The sequence below is a fragment of the Mus caroli genome, chromosome 16 (genome assembly GCF_900094665.2).
Source record: "Mus caroli chromosome 16, CAROLI_EIJ_v1.1, whole genome shotgun sequence".
Taxonomy (NCBI): Eukaryota; Metazoa; Chordata; class Mammalia; order Rodentia; family Muridae; genus Mus; species Mus caroli.
Genome location: NC_034585.1, coordinates 577,138 through 600,122, shown reverse-complemented (window position 1 = coordinate 600,122; position 22,985 = coordinate 577,138). Strand labels below are relative to the sequence as shown.

Below are 22,985 nucleotides of genomic sequence, written 5' to 3'. Positions count from 1 at the left end.
GAGAGAGAGAGAGAGAGAGAGAGAGAGAGAGAGACTGAGAGAGAGAGAGAGACTGAGACCCAACCAGCCATACTAAACTTAGCACCATCTGTTGACTACACCTACCAAAGGCTCTTTTATTGGAGGGATCCCCTTAGATTATTATAGAAATACCACTGTCTGCGGATAGGTGCCTGGGCTCCTTGGAGGATATGCTACTGGAGGAAGCTTTCTGTCCTAGTCTGGTGGTTCTGTCATAACAGAACACCACAGACTGGGTAACATAAAAGTTATGTCTCAGAGCTCTGAAGGCTTGTAAGTCTCAGGTCAAGGCATTAGTGCTGATTTGGTTGTCTGGCGAAGGCTGTATCCTTCTGAGGAACTATCATCACAGGGCTGAAGGAAACACTATTCCAGTACTACATAGAGCCCTTATAAGAACCTCAGTCCCATCCACAAGGGAGAAAGTCCTTGTGACCTGTCTGTCACTGGTATCCCTGCCTCTCAGCCCTGTTGGAAGGAGGACATGTTCCAGGTGTCACCTCTCATACTCCTGGAGGACCCCGTTTATCCTTACCCTGCATGCTGGTGACATAACCACTGTCACTCCTGCTCATCCGTCATCTGGGCTCCCTCTTCCCGTGATAGACCCTACTCATGTCCGAACCATAGCTCATGTGCCCTCCTGTCCCCTCTGCAGTCCTCATAGTATGTTGTAGAATGGAAGTGGAAGCACTTGGTGAGTGCATACGGCCTGCTATGAGACAGGCTGCTGCCACAGGGTGCTTCCGAGGGGGTTCTCAGCCCTTTCTCTAGTTTAGGTATCATCACTTCCTCCAGGAAAAGCTTCATTTTCTCTTGCTGTGCAGAGACCCTGCCTGGTGTTGTGGTCACCCCCACATTGTGATAGCTTCTTATGATTAATGATCAGGGATGGATATTTACATACCAAGCAGACTGTGGAGCTGGCCACCAGGCTGTCCTGCTTTCTTCCCAGAGCAGACATGGGATGTCTTCGTGGAAGAGCTGTTAACATTTATTTTAGTTCCCAGAGGTAAACCATGCAGCCAGCCATGAGCAAACATGGAAGTAAACAGTGCACCTTGGAGGCAGTGGCCTCTGAGGCCGCATCTGTCTGGGAAGACAAAGGTTGCGTAAGCTGTGGCCCACTCCATTCACTGTGCTTCACCTTCCAGAGAACAAGAGCCAGCTGTGCTTCAGCCAACCTTGGTTCCCGTCTGTGCTGATTGTCATTTTTATCCATCATAGGTTTGAAGACATACCTGATATCGGGTCAGAGAGCCAAGGAGTCCCACTGCAGCTGTGCAGAGGCCCTGCTTTCTGGCTTTGAGGTCATTGACGACTCACGGGAGTCCTCAGGCCCTAGGGGACAGGGGACAGCATCGCCAGGGAGTGTCAGTGATTTGGCGCAGACTGTCAAAACCTTTGATAACCTTAAGGTTAGTTTCTCTCTCTCTCTCTCTCTCTCTCTCTCTCTCTCTCTCTCTCTCTCTCTCTCTGTGTGTGTGTGTGTGTGTGTGTGTGTGTGTGTGTGTCCTGCAACTTTGTAGTAATCCTACATAGAAAACATGAACTAATGGCAAACTACTATGCCTTTCAATTTAGTTTTTATGATTTAAGAATTTAGTATAACGTCAGTTACATTGCACATTTTTAATATCTTTGGATCTTTAGCATTTTACACACTTCGATTTTCTCTCTGTTTTGCTTAAAGTTATTTCTCAGTTTGGTTAATTTTATTTTTTAGCCTGTGGTGTCTTTGGAGGCTTCTCAAAGATAATGATAATATCAGTAAAGGTAATTTTCCTTACATCATGCTTGGGGAGCTAGAATCTATTTTATTTTGGAAACCACCTTAAATACTTTTCTGTTTTTGGAAATCCACAATTTTATGATTGTCTTTTCTTTCATTTTGTTTTGTTTTGTTGGTTTTTGGTTTTTCAACGATGGGGTTTCTTTGTGTAGCCCTCGATATCCTGGAACTAGTTCTGTAGACCAGGCTGGCCTCACACTGACAGGGATTCACCATTAAAGGTGTGCACCACCAACCGCCCTGCAACTTTGTGATTAACTTAAATTGAGTTGGTATGGGTGAATCTTGCAATGTAATTCTATTTTAAAAAAGAATATTGGTGAGAATATGCTAGTATTTTGTTACTGTAATAGAGATCTCCTGTGACAGTCAGAAGTGCCTATGTCTGGATTGGCATGTCATAAGAAACTACTGAGGGATTAACATGCTCAGCCTCGGGCATAAGAAATTTTTCTCATTGTGTGCTGTTTTTCCCATATCCATTGGATTTAGTTTTTCTCTTGGTGCCTTTTGTTATATTTTTACTTTTGCTTTAGTCATCCTCTGTGTGTGTGTGTGTGTGTGTGTGTGTGTTCATTGAGGCCAGAGGTCAACTTCTGACGTCTGCTCCTTTCTTTAAAAACAGAGCCTCTCACCAGGACCTAGGATTCACTAATTAGACACCGAGCTGCTGGCAGGCACTGAGAGTTTAAGTGTGCATCACCAGCCCCAGATCTTCATGGGGAGCAGGAATCAAACCCAGGCGCTCGTGTCTCTGTAGTGAGCATCTTATGGATGGTGCTTTCCTCGACCCCCTGTTTATTTTCACGTTTAAATATTTGCTGTTTCCATCTTTAAAAAGAAAGCAAGATGCTTCTAATAGTTCTCTGGCATTTGGAGCTTTTGGATAACAAGATGGTGGGTGGTGGGCTATGGTAACAGCTCTCAGATAACAAGATGGTGGATGGTAACAGCTGTTGTCTAGTATGACCTACCTATATTCATTAGACTTGGAGGCCAGCTGCATGTTCATAAGCTTATGCATTTTTTTATAGGCTGGGTGGCTATTAATTCTAGCATTCAGGAGGCTGAAGCAGGAGGATTACTGTGAGTTTGAGAATAATCTAAACTAGAGGGTAAGACCCTGTCTCCAATAAACAAACAGATAAACAAATAGACTTTACAGTGTGGCAATCTGTTGGTCTAGCCACATTATTTATCTGTGAAGACTCTGGACTTCAGTGCCAATCACGTGATTGCTCCTGGTCATGCCATGTCTAGGCTCATTGAAATCTCACTTACCATTTTACTTGTGTGCTTCATTAATTTAAAGAACTTTCTTCAAAGTTCCAACAGTTCAGACCCAATAATTCTGGATATTGGACTGTGCTGCATACTGCCAGATGGTGAACACCACCTCTGATCTCTGCCTACTAGTACCACATATATATGCTATGCCAAATGTCCCCATCATTGCCTGGTGTCACCCTGGCTACTACCGTAGGTGACAGCTTAGGATGATAGTGCTAGACCCCTGTATATGCAGGGCAGTCAGGATTTCTGACTTCCCCTCAACTGCATGTATTAGACATGGTATTCTGTGGCATCTGTGGGTGGACTGTCAGGTTATGGACTGGCTTGAAACAGGCAGGGAAGAATTAAAACAAAACAAACAAACAAAAACAAAAACATGGCTTTCCAAAAGTGTTCTTTGTGTGTGGGGGAAGCTGGTTTCCCTCAGGCCTTATTTAAGTAGAGAGATAGAGGTCAGCATTCATTGCCTGCATTTGCCTACCTGTTGGATGTGTGTGACTGAGTTCCCCTGCACACACCAGCAACTCTAGCATCAGGGATTCTAAGAAAAATGCCTTAGGATTTCTTTCCTCTTGAAAAATCATTTTCTTCTAGTTGTAAATCTGTTTTGATCAGAAGGGCAAAAACCACTTGGCATATTCTATTGCCATGTTCACATTTCCAAACATGAGTTTCCTGGAAATGGAAGACAGGGTCTGTTGACTGAACGGCCAAGACATTTATGAGGTGGGGGAAAGAAGGTCCTTGTTTCCCTTTCTGGAGAGAAGGATGAGTTAGCTCATGAGGTATAATGTCTGAGTTCTGGATGGATAGTTTGGCCATGTAGTAAGGATTCTTCAGACTAGAGCTATCCCAGAACACCGGAGTCGATCGATCCCACATTTGGGGTATACAGCACATGAAGAGATAAAAGGCAGGCCCACAGGGTGGAGTCAATACCACCAGGAGCCCTTTTTACAGGCCCATCTCCCAGCGTCCAGGCCTGAGAACTCCTGTAACTGTGCTAAGATTCTGCAGAGGGGTGGAGTGCTGAGGCTGCATCCGGTGAAGATGACACTCAGCCTTGTAAGAGCCACTCTTGGTAGGAGAGTTTGTAAAATCCCAGTTGTCTGCTCTGCATTCTTGGTGCCAATCTCTCCACTACACCTGTCAGTGCCTTGAACAAATTACATTGGTTTGTTGCCTTAGTAATATTTTCCATCCTAAGGTGGACTTTTCTGTTGCTTGGGATCCTGTACAGTCTGATTACTTCCCTTCAGCAGGCTGCTGTTCCTGTGTCAGGGACTACTTCATCAAAGAGAGTAAACTCCTAGTGGATTTATGACCTGGTACCCTGAAGAGGCCTAGCATAGAGTGGTATCTCTCCCTTTTGCAACAGAGTCTCAGGATGAACACTGATTGTGATACAAAAAAGGCTCTAGTCTGGTTGACTTATAAAGTTCTGAGCCAATGACACAGACAGGATTTCTCTAAGCACAGGGCTACCACAGCAACCACTGCTACCTGTCCTAAGAACTGAGAAGTCTGAAAGACGTTTGGGAGGAGTCTTGCTGTCTAACCCAGAGCATCCTCAAACTTACAGCTCTCCTGCCTCAGTCTCCCAAGTGCTCAGAGTGTAGGCATGGGACAATGTACTTGACCCTGTTTTCCACGATTATAAGTCAGAAGATATTTTAAAAGACATTTTGAAACCCATGAGATGACTCAACAGGCAAAGGTGGTTGTCACCAAACCTAACAACCTAAGTTCAGTCCTCGGGACCCTCAAGGTGGAAGGAGAAAACCGACTCCCACAGGTTGTTCTGACTTCCACATGCACCACATGCCCCAGCATGCACACAGCACAGAGAACAAAAATGTAATAAAGCACGCATGGTAATTAAGTGGAAAGACGTGCATAGTGTCATCTAAAAAATGTTATTGGATGTGCAGTGGTATATATAAGGAACATTTCCCAAAATACTAAATACTTTCCTTATTTTGTTTTTCTGATGGACTATTTTCACAACATTGTAACAATATTCTCTCCTCATGGTCTACTGAAACTAATGTAGACATTTTTTTTCTATTTTCTTTAGGGTCTCATACAGACCAGGCTGTCTCAGAACCCCTGGTCTCTCTGCCTATGTCTCTGGGATTACAAGCCTGCACCACCATGCTCAGCAGTCTAACTTATCCTTCACCTGGATTTTTTTTTTAAATCAATTTTGGTTTTTAAGTTCAAAAGTCCTGTAGGGGTGAGGAATTAAATGAAAAGTTCAGGAATTAGCGTTCTTTGATTCTACACAAGGTGGCTTTGAGATCTTGTGTCTTGAGTTTTACAGTTGTTTATTTATGACGTTGCCTCTAGTGTTCCTGAGCTGTCTTGTTTCCTGTTCTCACAGATCTGTGGAGTCTTTCTTTTCTGTGCTCATTGTTGCTTTGTTTTCCTATAAGGATTCGTTTCTATTCACCTCGATATTTCCTTAGCAGAAATCATCTGTTTTGAAAGTGTTCCTGCCCATACCTAAGTAACAAAGCCCTGGCCACAGGTGGTGCAGTGACCTTCTTCCCACTGTGGAGCACCTGTGTGTGTGTGTGTGTGTGTGTGTGTGTGTGTGTGTGTGGTTGGGGTCAAAGGTTCTTCTGCTTGGGCTCATATTTCCTCTGTGGTATTCTAGCTGTATGACTATAGCCCCTTCTCTTCTACATCTTGGTTTCCTCCTAAATAAAATGGAATTCACTGTGCCTGTGTTAAGGACGTTGTGAGGAGGAAGCATTGAGACACGTGGAGCTTAGAGGGGATTTCAGTGATTGATGTGTGTTGTCATAGTGACGCTCACCCCAGCCAGCCATGTCCAGGTGAGCCTTGTAGTAGAGGATGCTGCTTCTAGTACCAGGACACACTGCTAACTAGTCAGTAATCAGTAGACTAAACAGGCAAAACCAGGACTGATGTTTCCATCCCCCAAAGAGGCTTCTCTGGCAGTTATGGAAAGGGACAGGTGTTAACTTCAAAATGATTTATCTTGTAATGGGAAACAGCCTTGAATAAAAACAAACAAAAAAGCCCAGCAACCCCACTCTACAGCTCTATACCATGTGTTCTGACCAGAATCAGGGTGCATGCGTGGAAACATGTTAGAAGCAAATGAAAATGGGTTCATATGTATTAGAGGAATGGCTTTGGGTTTTCCTTCAAAGCCTGTGCCCACCGAAGGGGGAGGGGGAGGTGTTGAGGCATGCTCTTGGTGAGTTTCCAAGGACTCTCTGGTTACCCAGGCAACAGCCAGCAAACTCCTTAGCCTGTAGGAATACAGGGATGTAGGGATGGTTACACTCCCTTTAGTGTGTCTGTGCCGGTAGAGCTACTCAGAAGAGCCAAAGTGGAAGTTACAGCATCTTGGGTCATTTCAGGTGACCAGAGCCCAGCAGATCAAGGTGTCAGGATTATTTCCTTGTGACAGGAAAGGCAGCCAGAGTCAAGTTCCATGGTAGTCAGGGGCCAAACCCCAGTGTCCACAAGCCACTCTGTCTTCAGAAGGCGTATGTCTTTCCTTTGAGTTTGTGTGCACATGTGTGTGTGTCTATGTATGTGGTGTATGCAGATACATACATATGTATATGAATGTATGTTCTTGTGTGTGCTTGTATGACGCCAGCAGAGGACATTGGTTGTCCTGCTCTGTCACTTTTTACTGCATTCCCTTGAGGGACTGCAGGTCTCCCCGCTGCTCCTGGAGCACACTGCTTTTTGGCTAGGCTATCTGTCCAGGAATCCCCAGTGACTGAACCTAGCTCCTCAGGCTTGTGCAGACACTGGTGTCCTCAGCACCAGTCTCCATGTGACCAAAAGGCTCCCTGAGCTTGTGCATGACAAGACTGCAAACATGCCTCTGTGTCAGTAGCACAGAAACACCTCTAACTCATAGGTGTTGTGATTTTGAACAGTGAACTTACTGTCACATGCTTGCTGGCCTTGCTCCACAGTGAGCTGTGGCTCCCAAGGTGTATAGGGAAGGGTATAGTCTAAGTTGGAGGTTCTTATTAATGATGGAGATGCCAATAGCTGCAGGGGGGTGGGGGAGATGGACATTCTTGGTAAGTGGAGAAGGTTTCATAGATGTGTCAGTTCAGCAAAGACTTCAGATTGAGGTTAGGCCATAGAAATAGTCAAAACCAAATTGCCGTTGGGGCTGTAGAGAAAGAAGCAAAACACACAGCATTGTACAGTGAAGGCCCCATGCTACAGGGGGCCCAGACAGAATAGGATGTGGAGACAGGAGAGTATCTCTCCCAGGGAAGGTAGATTTTTTTCTTTTCTGAAAAATTTGAAATTTCAATTGTAAAATTCTAATCAAGAAAGTCTTCCCAAAAGAGTGTGGCTGAGAAAGAAAGAGACTAGCAAAGAGCCCCGTTATAGAGTTCAGTGATTCGCCCAAGTTTAGGTGCTCCTGGTGTGGCCCAGCTAAGAAGGCCTGAGTGAGCAGCTGCCCTTCACCACCGTGTTCTCACTGTCCACCGTGCCCCCACTGTCCAGCCTTTTGCCCATGGCACACAGCACTAATCAACCAGTTCCCTCTGAGCTGGCACAGAAAACAAAACTGCTTTGAAGCCATGTGTGGTGGCACATGTCTGTAATCCCAGCACTCAGGGTTCGGAAGCAGAATGATTGCAACTTTAAAGACTGTATGATGAGTTTGAGGACACCCAGGGCTACATAGTGAGGCCCTGTGTTAAAACATACTATTTTATTTTAATTGTGTGTGTGTGTGTCTGTGCACATTTGTATGGGGGTGTGCATGGAGGCCAAAAATGGTGTCAGATCCCTCAGAGCTGGAGTTGCAGGTGTTGTGAGCCTCCTGATATTAGTTTTGGGGTCTGAACTCCTGTCGTCATGATTGAGTGCTCTGTCACTGAGCCATCTCTGCAGCCCTGAGACCATGTCTTATAAATAAATAAATAAATAAATAAATACTACTTTTGAAATATTCTGACATACTTTACATGAGCATCTTCATTTTGCCCTTACAGTAAGACCTTTAGGTAGACTACCCACTTGTGGAAGAACCAGGACCACGATGTCAGGCTGGTGGCAGTGTCGCTCTTCTCCAGTCTTGATGTTTAAAACTGGCCAGTGAAATAATAGCTTTGTACTGTTTCTTCCTCCTGTATCAAGATCGGTGGCCTCTAGGGGTTTGATAAAGTTAATGTCTTTCAAACCATAAGGTCAGCCTATCCCCACTGAGCTGTGTCCTTTCCTAGTCAGTCTCTTGGTGAGTGAAGTGTTCATTGTGCCCTCTGGAGGAGCAAGCTAGGCACTGCACCAGTACTGGAGCAGGGACTCAGCGCCACCTTCTGAACAGCTCTAGTTAGAACTAGGTATCTCTTAGGCCCATTTACTTCATTGCTCCACTTGGGGCTCAGAGGGTCACTTTGTGCTTGATATTGGGTGATGTGTATGCACGTGTGTGTGCATGCATGCATGCTTGTGTGTTCATGCGTGTAGTCAGAGGTCAAAGACAGGAGGTACCTCCTTCAGTTACTCTCCATCTTGATGAGACACAGTCAGTCCCTCCTGAACCTGGAGACCCCTTATCTAGATGAGGTGGCCATCAAGGCCCAGGGACCCAGTGCTGGGATGACAGGTGCTCACAGCCATACCTGGCTTTAAAACATCAACAAAACAAGCAAACAACGACATCTATGAGTTCAGGGGGTGGGACTAGAGTCCTCATGCTGTGTGTGGAATACTGACTCATAACTCTGTCCATTAGCAAATGTTTGAACTTTAACTCAGTCAATATCACAAGATGTTTTAAAATTATTTCACTATAGCTGGATGTGGTAGTATATGGACACAAACCCAACAGTTGGTAGGTAGAAGGAGGAGAGTCAAAATGGTTCTTTGATACGTAAGTTCAAGACTAACCTGAGTTATATGAGATGCCACTTCAAAAAAGAATCATTGTATTAATCTACCAGTGGAGCAGTTCTGTCTTGTTGACATCAGTTTGATAGTGTAAGGACAACACTGGAGACGCTCCCTGGGGGAAAGTGCTTGCCACACAGCCTGAATTTGATCCCCAGTACCCACTTAAAAATAGAAGGAGAAAACTAACTCCAGGAATCTTTCCTCTGACTTCTGTGTGCTCCCCAACCCAGCACACACACAAATGCACACATGTCACACAAAATTGAAACATAAAAATAAAATATATAAACAGATTTTACATGGGAGCTAGTATTTGTTCACATGTGCTAGTTAATAAAAGCTACTTTGGCATGTGTACATCCATCTTTGAAATGAATACGGATATATTCATATTCTGCATTATGTCAGATTCCCAAACTATAGAACTCTAGAATCTTTGTGCTTTCATTTAATGCAGTGGTGACCTGTGACCTAAATTTGGATGTGAACTTGGGTCACACTCTTGCCTTTAGGCTGTTTTTAATTTCTCAACAATATCGAGTCTTCCATAATCAATCCTAGTGTTTAAAAGTTCTCACTGAGAAGAAATCCTCTTCACTGGCAACCAGCCATTACTACGCCATCCCTGGGGCTGCTGTGTCACCCTGACAGTGGCAATGACTGTTCAGGATATGGTGAGTCCCAGGAACCATTAGACTGTGCACATATGCACTCCATTTAATCCGTAAAGCATCTCTCCAAGAAAAGTTTTCACTTTCATCTTACACATGAGGGTCCTGAGGTAGTCATTTTAGTCAGGAGGTCTGCGTAACTGAGCTGAGCCTTCCTTCGTGTACACCTGTCTGTACTTGTCTTACCTTTGCCTTCCTAGGTAAGCTAATTCCTACAAGCTTGGGATTCTGGGTCTGCCAGGACAGACAGATCCCTAGTTTCCAACCCAGCTGCCCAGCAGAGAGAGCTCACAAACCTCAGCTTAGCTCAGGATCTACGTCCCCACTCGCCTGTCACCATGAGATGTGAGCCATGTAACACAGAACCAGTCTTTTAATCACACAAGTTTACAGTGTGTTTTCAAGGTATATAACCATTATCATGTTACTGCAGGATGTTTTCATGAGCCCTTGAGAGAGAGAGAGAGAGAGAGAGAGAGAGGGAGAGACCTGTCTTCCTCCAGTTAACTGATGTCACAAAACTCCATCAACTGGAGGGTGCCCACAGTAGGAAGTTGTCACCATGCTGGAGAGATGACTCATATTGTTCTTGCAGAGGACCTGGATTTAATTCCTAGCACTCCAATTGGGTAGATCACAGCTGGCTTCCTCAGGCACCACTCTCATGTGCAGACACCCATACAGAAGCACAGAAGCATAATTAAAAATAAATGTAAGTCTGGAAAACAAGTTATTGCTTAGTGTTCTGGAAACCAATGCATGTGATATCCAGTGAAGATGTGATGCTGGCTCACAGATACATGGCCCTTTCTCACGGATTGGGACTGCCAGGGAATTGATTGGCTCCCTTTTATAAGGGCAGTGATCCCTTTCATCAGAGCAGGGCCTTGTTACTTGATTTCCTGCTAAAGGCCCTCCCACCTGTCCGCATCACTGTAGGGATCCTGCTGAGAGAGGGACATACAAGTCTTCAGCACAGGCAGTAGCTGTTAGCAGTCACTGTTCCCCTCCCAGCAGCCACCACTCTCTGTTCTTTCTCTAGAACTACCTTCACAACTTCTCAGATGGAGCATGTAGCTTTTGTATCTGATTTTTATTCTTGTTTGATTTTTGGCAGTGGATATCCCTTGCTGGCTGTACTAAAACTCATTATGGAATTGTGTAGATTGGGCTGGCTTTGAGTTTGTGATAATCCTCCTGTCTCTGCCTCTCAAATTCTGGGATTACAGATTCACCACCATGCCTGACTTTTTCAGGAAGCATGGTGGAGGGCATCCAGGTATACAGAGTCCTACAGCACACGCTGGAAGCTGCAGAAGTAGCCCAGGACCAGACTCAGCTGAATGGCAGTGAATGCAGAACTCATGGCCACTCAGTACATTGAGAATAAAGGCCCTTAACAAGACATTTATAACACCCTTTGCAAAACTCAGGGAACATGGAAGATGGGGCAGAAGGAATATAAGAGCTTAAAGATAGGGAGAAGGGCAGAAAATGCCATTCTTCTAGGTAGGACACAGCTGTTGCAGCTCAGTGCAGCTTGGTTACTAGCACCAGACATGCAGAGTATTGGCCCTGTCAGGAGTCAGTAATGGATAGGGGTGGGGCTCATGGGGCTCCACCCCTCTCTGCTAAGCTTATTGGCTCCCTACACGTTCTGGAAGAGGCTGAGTTGCATCAATTGCATCTCTACTCATAATCCCTCCAGGTTCTAATGGGTAATTCCAAACTGATGGTCACACAGATGGTTCTAGATAAAGTCACAAAATAAAGCAAAAGAACAGGAGTGTGGGAATGATATTTGTAGGGAGATGGGGGGTTGACAGGAGCTGCGAGAGCGGAAGGAGAGAAAAGTTGGGAATAATTAGAATGTACTATATACACACATGAAATTGTTAAAGAACAATTTTTTTTAAGTAAAGAGAGCATAGTATGTCCAGGGTTTGTTGTGTTGTGGCTGAATGACCATGGTCAGCTGACCCGTCAGCCAGTGGGCATTTGCGTTTCTTTTCGACTGTGTGCTGCTCTGAGTTCACGCAAGGGTTTTGTTTCCCTTTTCATCTTACCAGTTTGTTCTCTGGTCTCCCTGTACCTGTGTGGTTCAATGAGCCTTCACTTGGTTCCATCATTTCTGTGGACAGGCAGGTTGTAACAGCAATCCTGAATTGTTTGGATCATGTATCATGGAGGTGTTTCAAGTATATTTCTATGGCCTGTGTTTTCCCTCAGACTTGCCCTTCTTGTGGAATCACATTTGCTCCCAAATCTGAAGCTGGTGCAGAAGGAGGAGCTGTGCAAAATGGCTGTCAAGACGAGCCTAAGACCAGCACCAAGGTAACAAGCTCATGGCTGTTGTTCCTGTCAGTACCTCTCCTGGCGCATCCACCTAAGGTGACATTCCTGTCTCATCAACTTCTTAGCTCTGAAAATAACTCCTCTTAGGTAATAGTGTTGCACACCTTCTAGGCTTTGGGGTTGAATAGACCAATACATAAGATGACGGAGGGCCTGGGAGTGCAGCTCAGTAGTGGAGGCAGAGCATGAGCTGTGCATGCTTAAGGCCCTGGGTTTGATCCTCAGCATTAAAGAATGAAATAACAACAAAAACCAGGATGGCTGGCTAGAGCCAACTGGTGTAAAGTAGAGCTGGATGAGATTCTTCAGGGGCAGCCAGTTCAGAAGCCCTCTTGGGTTAGAGGGCTGTGGGCTGGGTAGAGTACAGAGGTGCAAAGAGGACCAAGGACCTCCTCCAGGTAAGACATGCACCTGAGAAAGGCTCCTGAGGACAGAGCTGACAGCCTGGGAGCTGCCTGGAGCCAAGGCTTTGAGACCAGGGCAGGACTGGAGTAGGGTAGAGCCTGAACAAAGAGCTTTCTCGGGAGCCCCTGTCTGTCATTCTGCACCTCCCAGTATCTCAGGGGACTCAGACGGGTGCCTCTCACAGCCAGAGGCACCTCCACCCAGAAGCTTGGGTTTTCCTTCCCTGCAACTGTCCTTGAGCCTTTGTCTACCTTCCCTGTCGCCCTCTTCTGTGTTCAGCTCATCTTTACTTCATGGCTGTTCTACAACTTTCTTCTGGCTGCCATACACCCAGACATGCCCTGTCCCAAAGCAGAGCCTTGGGGAAGCAGGGCTGGGAGAGAAGTGGAATGTGGGGTGGGAATTGACTCCCAGGCCTCAGTGTGGAGGCCCCAGCATGCTGGGGGATGAGTGTGGAGCGGGGTGAGCTCCTGGCGACCACTTCACCCGCTGTGCTCCTTCCTCTGTCTTGAGGCAGGCTTCTGGAGGACCCAGCTCCAAAACCCAGAACGGACTTCTGAGCCCTCCTGCAGAGGAGAAGCTCACTAACAGCCAGACCTCCCTCTGTGAGATCCTGCAAGAGAAGGGGCGGTGGGCAGGCGTGAGCTTGGACCAGTCAGCCCTCCTCCCGCTCAGGTTCAAGAACATCCGTGAGAAAACGGATGCCCACTTTGTTGATGTCATCAAAGAAGACAGGTAAGACTCCATAGCCCGAGATGGTGGCAGAGTCCACAGGTTCCCTGAGCCGCCTCATCTGTGTGATGTGTCTGCTGTCTGTCTGCTATCATTATATTACTTTATTTTTGTTCTGGGGTAACTTGAAACTTGAAATTCACTATATACTGCCTGATATACCCACTTTTAGCATTTTATTTACTTTCTTTGTCATTATTTTTCTTTCATGTCTGTGTTCCTACATGTGACTATATTATACATTGGAAGTCAGAAGACAGCTTTTAAGACCCTATTCAAGATCAAGCACAGATTGTCAGGTTTGGTGACAAATGCTGAGCCTGCCCATTTTTTAAGAAACTGATTGTTTGGGTACCATACGAAGAAATGGGTTTTGCGATATTTTATCAGTATACTCTGTTCTTAACTTATCATCCCCCAATGCTTTTGAAACAATGCTTGACTCAGGGTCTCATTGTATAGTCCTGGAGGGCCTAGAACTTTCTATGTAGCTCAGTGTGACCTTGAACTTGACACAGTCGTGCTCTGGTAGATGTGGGTTTTGCCACACCCAGTATATATTTATTTTAACATTCATTTCTCTCCCCCCCCCCATGCCCTTCTCCCACTACCCTTTTTCCTTTCTCTCGTCCTTTTCTCTTTTTGTGTTTTTTTTAACCATTTGACAAGTATGTTGGATACAGTCTGCTCATCACCCCTTCATATGTCAATTCCTAAAAATAATTATGTTGTTGAACATATATGAAACCCAAGATGTTTAGGGATATTCTCTCTAGCCTAAGTCCATGTTCCAGATTGTCAGCTGACAGTCATGCCACTGGCAGTGCTTGCTCCCTCCAGGATCTCATCCAGGCTCACATGTTGTGTCTGTTACTGATCAGTCCTTGAGTCTTTTAAAATCTGAGATGTTTAAGATTCTTGGCTGTCTTGTTTAGTCTTTTGTGATATTAATATTTGAAAAGTTCGCAGGCTGACTCATTTTTGGAAGACTTGGATTTTGTGAATTCTCCCCTCAGACTCAGGTTGGCCCCTCTGGCTAGGCCTAATGGGAGTGATGTCTGTCATACCCAAGGAGTACAACACCCACTGGTCCTTAGTAAGCACTAACATCTGCACTGGGCGAGGCCTTACCAGTTTCTCCAAACAATGATAACTTTCTTACTGTGGCCAAAAGGCAGTTGGTGGGAAGATCCCACTCCTTGTCAGACTTCCTTGGGTTAACCTCTGTAATGAGTCTTGTCTGACACCATCTTTGCAGCGGTGGTTCAGGTAGTGGATTGCATCTGCAGCATGTTGCCATTGGTGTGCAGCAGCCACTGTAAAGAAGTTCCCTCCCCGTTACTGCTTCATCCACCATCGTTAACCTGAGCTTGCACGCTCCTGTTCTGTACATCCTTGTGCTTGCTACACTCGAATGCTTCACTCTAGCCGGTTATCCCCTTAAGACTGGCGAGTGGGTCCTTATGACATGACCCCTCATTTGTTTGATGTAGTCTTTAACACAACAGGATGTTTCAAGCTCACTTCATAACTTACCTGCTCTAGCTTAGGAATGAGCCCCCTTTCTCCGAGGTGCTCTGGCTCCTTTTCATAATGAATGTTTTGGGGATGTTATTAACACCGAATTTAATGCTGTTATCCAAACCCATGTTCTGTGTGGTTTCAGTCCTTTAAACCGAGACTTGTTTTATGTTCTCACCCGATGTGGTGGTGAAGATATATGCATTTGCCAAGTGTGCTGCTCAGTCCTTAACTGCTTACATTCGTGCAGACTGCTCTGATCTGATCAGTTGGGTCCAGGTGGTTGACAGTATTGTTCTGGTCATCTGTGTACTCAGCAGTTTTCTGTTGTTGTAGCTAGATGCCCAGACCACAGTTCAGTTGTAGCTCCAGGAATTACATATCCATTCTGGCTTCCATTCTCCAAGCCACAATCTATAATTGAGAGAAATCAGGACAGTAACTCAAGGCAGGAATCTGCAACAGAAGCCATAGACGAATACTGCTTATTGGCTTGCTCCCAGCACCACCTGCCCAGGGATAGTCTTGCCCACAATGTCCTGGGCCCTCCCTATGAATCAACAGTAAAGCCCACAGGCCAGTCTGATCTGGTAAATTCCCCCAGGTGAGACTCCCTCAGATAATGCTGGGTCATATCAGGTTGACGCTGAAGCTTACTAAAACAGCATCCTAGGCCTTATCTGTGGGCTTTGAGTGGATGTTAAATCACTTCATTTTAAATGAACTCTTGCAATGTATACCTGTGCCTCTCCTCTTGTTATTCATGCCCTGCTGTTACGTGTGTTTGACTCCATGAATTATAGTCATGGTCTTCTTACTCCAGACTCTCTGGAGTCTTGAGGGGATCTACAGTGACTGCATTTCCTTTATGTGGAATTATGTTTTCCATATTCTTTGTAAGCCTAGCGATATTGGATTGTGTTGACATTGTGTGCGACACTTAGAAAATCTGAATGTCATTATATCTCTGTGACGAATACTAGTGTTTTCTCAGCAAGCAGTTCACTTATCTGATTCAAATCGAATGGTCTCTTTTAGGTTTAACTGGACTGCTTGGCGGACTACTAGTCACATATAAGATTTTCTGAATGAGGTTTTATAACCTCATTCTTTATCTGTAGTCAATCTGTATTTTCAATATTTGAGGGGTTAACTTAAAATTTTCAATATTTATTATTTTATTTGTATGAATATGTTTCCTACATGTGTATGTTGTGTACCACATGTGTGTAGCTAGGATGAGAACTTCAGATGCACTGAATGGGAGTAATGAATTATTGAATGGATGCTGGTAACTGAACCTAGAAAAACACAACCTGAGCCATCTCCCCAATTCCTAATTTCTAGTTGGTTTTTTGTTTTGTTTTGTTTTGTTTGTTTGTTTGTTTTTTAAGGCCACTAAGTCTGGCTTTAGAGCCATGTATAGTGATACAAATTCAAGATCCAGCATTTGGGGAATCTCTTCCTTCTCTCCACCCTTTCCTTTCCTTTCCTTTCCTTTCCTTTCCTTTCCTTTCCTTTCCTTTCCTTTNTCCTTTCCTTTCCTTTCCTTTCCTTTCCTTTCCTTTCCTTTCCTTTCCTTTCCTTTCCTTTCCTTTCCTTTCCTTTCCTTTCCTTCTCTCTCCTTCCCTGCCCCACCCCAGTCTTATTTATATCCCACATGTCTTTAAGCCCATGCCCTCTCTGCCTTGGCCATTCAAGTGCTGGGATTGCAGGGTTTTCCATCAGTCTCTTCCCTTCTTCCACGGATGACTCCTCTCCCTCCAGCTGTCTTGGGCCTCCCAGCAGTTGCTTTTATATTTTCTGTGAGATCCAGAAGCAGGAACTCCCAATATTAACTATGAAAGAGCCATGCAGCTTCAACAGAGTTGACCCTGCCACTGGACTGCTACGATGCAGACACCAGACTCCTCTTGTGTCTTCCTTGTCATTTTCTCTCTGTCATTGGAAAGGAAGACAGAGCCAACATGAGGGAACATTTTTTCCTCTTTTGAATCTGAGAATATCATAAGTTATTGCATATTTATCACAGAAAATAATCTATCCTCAACAAGAAAAGGAGGAAGTCACCATGTGACAGGCACACGTGGGGCTCCTTCCCTGTTTACATGACTTCAGGCTAATGGCTACTATATGTGGGACAGAGATTACACCTGTATTTGTATTTGCCTTCTGAAATCACACCAGCATTCCCTTAAATTTATAGTAATTCTCCGATGCATAGCAAGGATGTTACGATTTGCTGGCAGTCCATAGAAGAATACAAGAGTCACATAAATCAGGTTCGATTTCTCAGCTATTAAAATCGTTGCGCTGAGCATGATCATCTTCAAGTCTCACCTGCACTCTGAATATTTGATAACAACCCCATCTACAAACATCATCTCCCAGTAACAAGTCATTATATTTGAGTGTAATTACTGTCAGTATTCTGGATGACAGGAAGCCTTTGGAACTGCCTTCATTCAAAGTTTCCAAATCTCTATAAGTCCTCTCAGCACCAAGATCAGCTGGCTTTCCGAAAAGACCACCTCACAGGATAAAGGCTGTCATCACTGTCTTCCGATCCTGGATAATCAGACCATGTATTCAGAAACACGGTCTAATGAGTGTGGTGATCCTGCACAGTGGTCACCCTCCCCCCCCCCCCCCCCCCGTGAAGGGAGACACAAAGGACTTTGCTAGAGGTGTGTGTGTGGAGTCTGCACCTGCCACATAGTGACTTTCAGAGGTAGCTTCGCTGGTGTACTCTGAGAGGCGTCTGAGCCTGTTTCTGCTCGTGTTGATGGGGTGCATTGGTTGTGTCTTCCAGCCTGATGAAAGATTATTTCTTCAAGCCGCCCATCAATCAGTTCAGCCTGAACTTCCTGGACCAGGAGCTGGAGCGATCATATAGAACCAGCTACCAGGAAGAGGTACGTTCTCACTTCGGCCTCACAGCACAATCCCTGACCTCAAGGGACACTGTGCATTCATGATTTACCAAGTAGCAAGAAAATGAAGGCTAATGTTGACTTCCCACAACCAGGAAACCCTGTGTTGGAACTGTATGTGAATCTATCTTTGCCAGGGAGAAAAACCCAAGGCCTCTTATGCTCCATTATCTTAAAGCCACTACATACCCCTTCCAGACTGTTTCCTCCATAGCTGATATTTCTGGTCTTCTAACTGCTATTCCAGCCCTGGAAGGATGCCAGTTCACACCTGTTCTGGGATCTTGAGTGACACTTCTCTCCTGATATCAGGAGGTCTGTACCTCCATCCAGAATGTGGGGTTCACATTCCCCCCATCATACTGATACTATAACTCCCTTGAGTTAAGGGAGTTAGCTTTCCTCTCAGCTTATACACCATTTCCCCCCGAGAAACCTTCCCTGACACTGTCTGGTTTTTAATCCCCTGTGTCTTCTTTGTCCTTCATATTGGAATCCCATGTGGCTTCTGAACCTAGCACTCAGCTCTCTGTTTCTGTGCTCTCTGAATCCCACCACAGCCCACCTTCCAGTCATATTCAGCAGGGATGCCTGAAAGGAATGGATGGAAGAACCTGGAGCCTGGTTGGCACTCTAGGTAGCAGATCTCAACTTTCTCTCCCTCAGCCTCCACCTGACCTGAGTGTCCCGGAGCCCAAAGTGCACCGTCACCCATGGCATACAAGATATGGCTGGTTGCTTTATGTGGTTAGAATTGCTGCCCTGTCAGTCTCCCATTAGACAGTAACTATCACTCCAAGCACGAGTCCTGCAGGCACTTGCCTAATATTAAGCTTTAGCACTCTAGACCAGGAATTGGGAAAGTTGGAAAACCTGGGCGTTCAGGTGAGAGTGAAATCCACCCCCCCCCAAGCCCCCCTGGCTGTCCTGAGCTTCTCTGCCCAAGCCCTGGCCACTCCCCAGAATGTTTCTTAGATTCCCCAAAAGGAGCAGTGATGCACATGTGCCTCTGCAGAGGAGGTCATTGTGGCAGCCTCACCTCTAAGATCTTAGGTCTTTTTAGGGGACCTCAAGTTAGGACCAGGCCCATGGTTATCCTCAGAATTCCATGGGTGAGTAGGAGGCCTCGACTCTAGCCCTGTGCCCACCTTTGGGACAGCCACTTTGGGCCTCCATCTACACATAGGAGCCTTGTCTCCTATTCCTCTGGTGGCTGTAGAGAGCTCTGACTGGGGTGGCACCTCTCTGTAGGGCCTACAGGGGTCTGGAACTGGTCACGTTCTGGACACATCATGTGATAGCAGTTTCCTTCTCCCGAATTCCCTGGCAATATGCATGTGCCTCTTTAGTAACTACCACAACATGCCCATTTCTTGTGTCTGTCAGTCCACGATCAGGCTGCCTGTCCTTTCAAGCTTTGTTTCATGCCCACCCTGCACCCAATCAGCCCAGAGATACACAGGCTTGCTCCCTTAAAAAAAATACATAGTTTATTTGCTTTTTATTTCACGTTTGCTTTGCCTTCATGTATGTATGTGCACCACACGTGTGCCTGGTGCCCGTAAAGGACAGAAGAGGGTATTGGATCCCTGGGGATTGAAGTTATGGATCATTTTGAACCACCATGCATGTGCTGGAAATCACACCAGGTCCTCTGGAAGAACAACAGACTCTTAACCCCTGAGCCTTCTCTCCAGCCTGGAAGGCTCTCCTAATCAACGTCATATACTCTCATTTCACACACAGAGGCCTTCCTCAGCTGCTGCTGCTTACGTATCTACCTGTCTTCTGGTGAAGTTCTCACATCCCTCCATTCCCTGGAAGCCCCATCACCTCCTGCCTTCCCACTGCCTTCCCAGATGTGTTCTCCTGGGCTCTAAGGAGTGACTGTGTAAATGTGTGTGAGAGTCTTACAACCTCTTGCTATGTGACCCTCGGCAAGTTTCGTAACGGAGATGACCCGTGTAAACCATATGTCTCTGCCTGGTCTGGACACTGTACTCCCTGGCCATCTGAGGACAGGTCAGCTCATCCCATCCTCTCCTGTTCTAAACAGGTCATAAAGAATTCTCCTGTGAAGACGTTCGCCAGTGCCACCTTCAGCTCGCTTCTGGATGTGTTTCTGTCAACCACAGTGTTCCTGATTCTCTCTGTCACCTGCTTCCTAAAGTATGGAGCCACAGCCACCCCTCCCCCACCAGCTGCCCTGGCCGTCTTTGGTGCAGACCTGCTGCTGGAGGTGCTTTCCCTCATAGTGTCCATCAGGTATGTTCCAGTTGGAGAAGTGGCTCCAATGCTTAGCCTCTAGCTCCCTCTTCTGGCTTCATGGTTAAAGGCAAACTGATTAACCAGGTGTCCAATGAGAATAGAACTTCATTCCCTTCCCTCTCACCCCATTTCAGGGCACTGACCTTCACCCCAAACTGGTGGCACACTAGAGAGTCAGCCGCCCTTCAGCCCAGCTGATGCCAGATCTAAATTAGAGATTAAAAGGAGAAGTGAGGGCTGGAGAGATGGCTCAGCGGTTAAGAGCACTGACTGCTCTTCCAAAGGTCCTGAGTTCAAATCCCAGCAACCACCTGGTGACTCAAAACCATCTGTAATGAGATCTGATGCCCTCTTCTGATATGCATGAAGACAGCTACAGTGTACTTAGATATAATAATAAATAAATATTAAAAAAAAGGGGGGGGGGAAGTGAGAAGTTCAGAAAGAAGAAAGGGGGGAGGAAATGCAAAGGGAGCATATAACAGGCGGGAGCAGAGAGCGAGCCTCTGCTAACCTAAGGGTCAGGCTAGCCCAACTGAGGAAGCTGTCAGTTTCCGAGCGTGGAATAGGCAGTACTTAGAAATGACAGCAGTGTGTAAGCAACAGGAAGAACAGGGAAGCTGGGCCTTGTAGATGTGTTCACACGCCGTGGTACATAGACTACTATCAAAGCAGGCACAGTGGCACACACCTGCAATCCCAGCACGTGGGAGATGGAGGCAGGAGGATCAAGAGTTCAAAGCCACTTTGGTTGCTTAGCAAGTTCAAGGCTACCTGGACTACACAGACCAAAACAAACAAAGATAGCCTAACATGGAAAGAGAGAAAACCTAAAACAGTGGGGAGGAATATGGATCACATCTGGAACAAGGATCTAATATCCGTAGTGTATCAGGTTGATACCGCTCAGTCATATAAAGACAAGCCAGCCCCCTTTATTTTTTTAATTGAAAATATTTTTTCATACGATATATTCTGATCATGGTTCCCACTCCCTCAGCTCCAAGCCTTCTTCCCCTCTCTTTAGAAAACAAACAGACCAAAAAAGGAGGGTTCAAAGAAGAAAGAAAAAGCACTAGAAATATATAAACATTGAGTTCATTTTGTGCTGGCTATACGCTGCTGGGTATAGGGCTACCCGTAGGAGTGGTTTATGTACCTAGTGAGACTCCATTAGAGAAAACAGTGTTCCCTTTGCAAACCGCTGTCAACTGCAGAGAGCTTCTTGGTTAGATGGGAGCTCTCGTCCACTTCCGGTCTCAGATTTGGGACCCCATCTGACTTGGACATGCGCAGGCCCTGCCATCATCTCTGTGAGTTCATGTGTGCGTCAGTCCTGTTGGCTCTGGAATCGTCCATTCCCTCTGGATCTTACAGTCTTCCCACCCTGTCTTCTACACAGCTCCCTGACCCTGATGAAGGCTTTCATAAAGACATCCCATTTAGGACTGAGTGCTTTGAGGTCTCTGACTCTCCTCACATTGTTCAGTTGTAGGTTTCTGTGTTCCCATCTATTTCAAGGAGCTTCTCTGACAGTGGCTGAGCAGGACAGTGACCTATGGGAATAACAGGATAAATATTTAAATAGACAGAAGACCAGCCCAAGGTTCTGGGAAGACCATAGCTTTCTCCATGTCCTTTAGGTGTGCGTGGATGCCCAGAGCACTTCATTTGCTTGCACACCCATCCCAATACATACCTGTCTCCTGCCTGCTGTGACCATGAGTCCTTGCACCATGCCAGCCAGTTCAGTCCACTGATAATTGCCCCCAGGAGCTAAGACAGAAGTGGCAAGATGTGCCTTATCTGTGGGTTCCTGCTACTTCCACTCAACACCCCAGTGCAGAAAAACAAACAAACACAGCAGCAACAACAACAACAGAACAGCTTAGATCTGGCCCCGATACTTCCACATTTTATCTTTTCTCCCTTTGGGATGGGATAACTCCCTCCCTCCTCCCTCAGTTCCCACCCTGCAGCAGAGACTGCTTTCTCCCCTAGCTGAAATGATGTGTCTGCACCTTCCCTTAAATTCTCTTTCAGAATCAAGCCCTGCCCACAGCTAACAATTGTCCTGTTCCAGCCCCCACACCCCTGAGTCCAGTGTCCACTCCCTAAGACAATCTTACCAGGGTCTACTGCGGTAGAACCTAAGCCAAGAACCACCTCGGCCTCTCTCTTTCTTTTGTGTATATTGTTGGGCAGTGCTGGGGATTGAACTAGGTTCTCTTCTGTGCTAGGCAAGTATCATATCACCAGACAGACACATCCCCACTTTCTTTTCCTTTTGAGGCAGAGTCTCACTAAGGAGCCTACTCTGGCCTTGAACTCAACTCTGTAGCCTACGTAGGCTTTGACTACTCTGGGAGTAGCCCAGGCTAGCCTTGAACTCACTCTGTAGCCCAGACTGACTTTGAACTGATTTTCCTGCCTCAGCCTCTTGAATACCTGATGTGGCAGTTCTGTGCCACCACCTCTGGATTTTTTTTAAATTTTATAAATGAGCATTATAGTGATACCTATTATGTCCAACATTCAGAAGGTGGAGACTGAAGGACCACAAGTTAAAGGTTCTCCTTGGCAACAACCAGGTGTAAGGCCAGTCTGTGCTGTGTGAAACCCAACCTCAGAAACAGAAATTGACAACAAAATGAATTTTATACTGATAGTTCACATGCAACAAACTCACTTGATTACACAAATAACTGAGCGACTGGGATGAGGCTCAGTGGTGTAGTCAAGGTTCAGCACTGCAAAAAATATATATCTATATATGTGAATTTTAATAAACATAGAAAGTTGTAAAAATATAGTCACAATATAGTTTAGAACATTTCTGTTACCTGGAATCCCTGTGCCTGTATGTACTCTCTACACCTGTGCCTGTGTGTACTCTCCACACACCTGTGCCTGTGTTACTCTCCACACACCTGTGCCTGTGTGTACTCTCCACACACCTGTGCCTGTGTGTACTCTCCACACACCTGTGCCTGTGTTACTATCCACACACCTGTGCCTGTGTGTACTCTCCACACACCTGTGCCTGTGTTACTCTCCACACACCTGTGCCTGTGTGTACTC

The 22,985-nt window shown here is 45.8% G+C and overlaps 1 protein-coding gene across 2 annotated transcripts in view; it reads left to right on the top strand.

Annotated features, from left to right (window-relative positions):
* Nucleotides 1-22,985, top strand: part of Adcy9 (adenylate cyclase 9) — a 125,568-nt gene that overhangs the window by 86,424 nt on the left and 16,159 nt on the right. Inside the window, exons 3-7 of one of the 2 annotated variants that reach the window (XM_021184932.1) lie at nucleotides 1,249-1,439; nucleotides 11,920-12,024; nucleotides 12,968-13,185; nucleotides 17,516-17,618; nucleotides 19,693-19,901. In XM_021184932.1, the coding sequence (XP_021040591.1) occupies nucleotides 1,249-1,439; nucleotides 11,920-12,024; nucleotides 12,968-13,185; nucleotides 17,516-17,618; nucleotides 19,693-19,901 (826 nt within the window). Of the gene's footprint in view, nucleotides 1-1,248; nucleotides 1,440-11,919; nucleotides 12,082-12,967; nucleotides 13,186-17,515; nucleotides 17,619-19,692; nucleotides 19,902-22,985 lie in introns of both variants that reach the window. The other variant, XM_029470752.1, reaches the window with a different exon arrangement.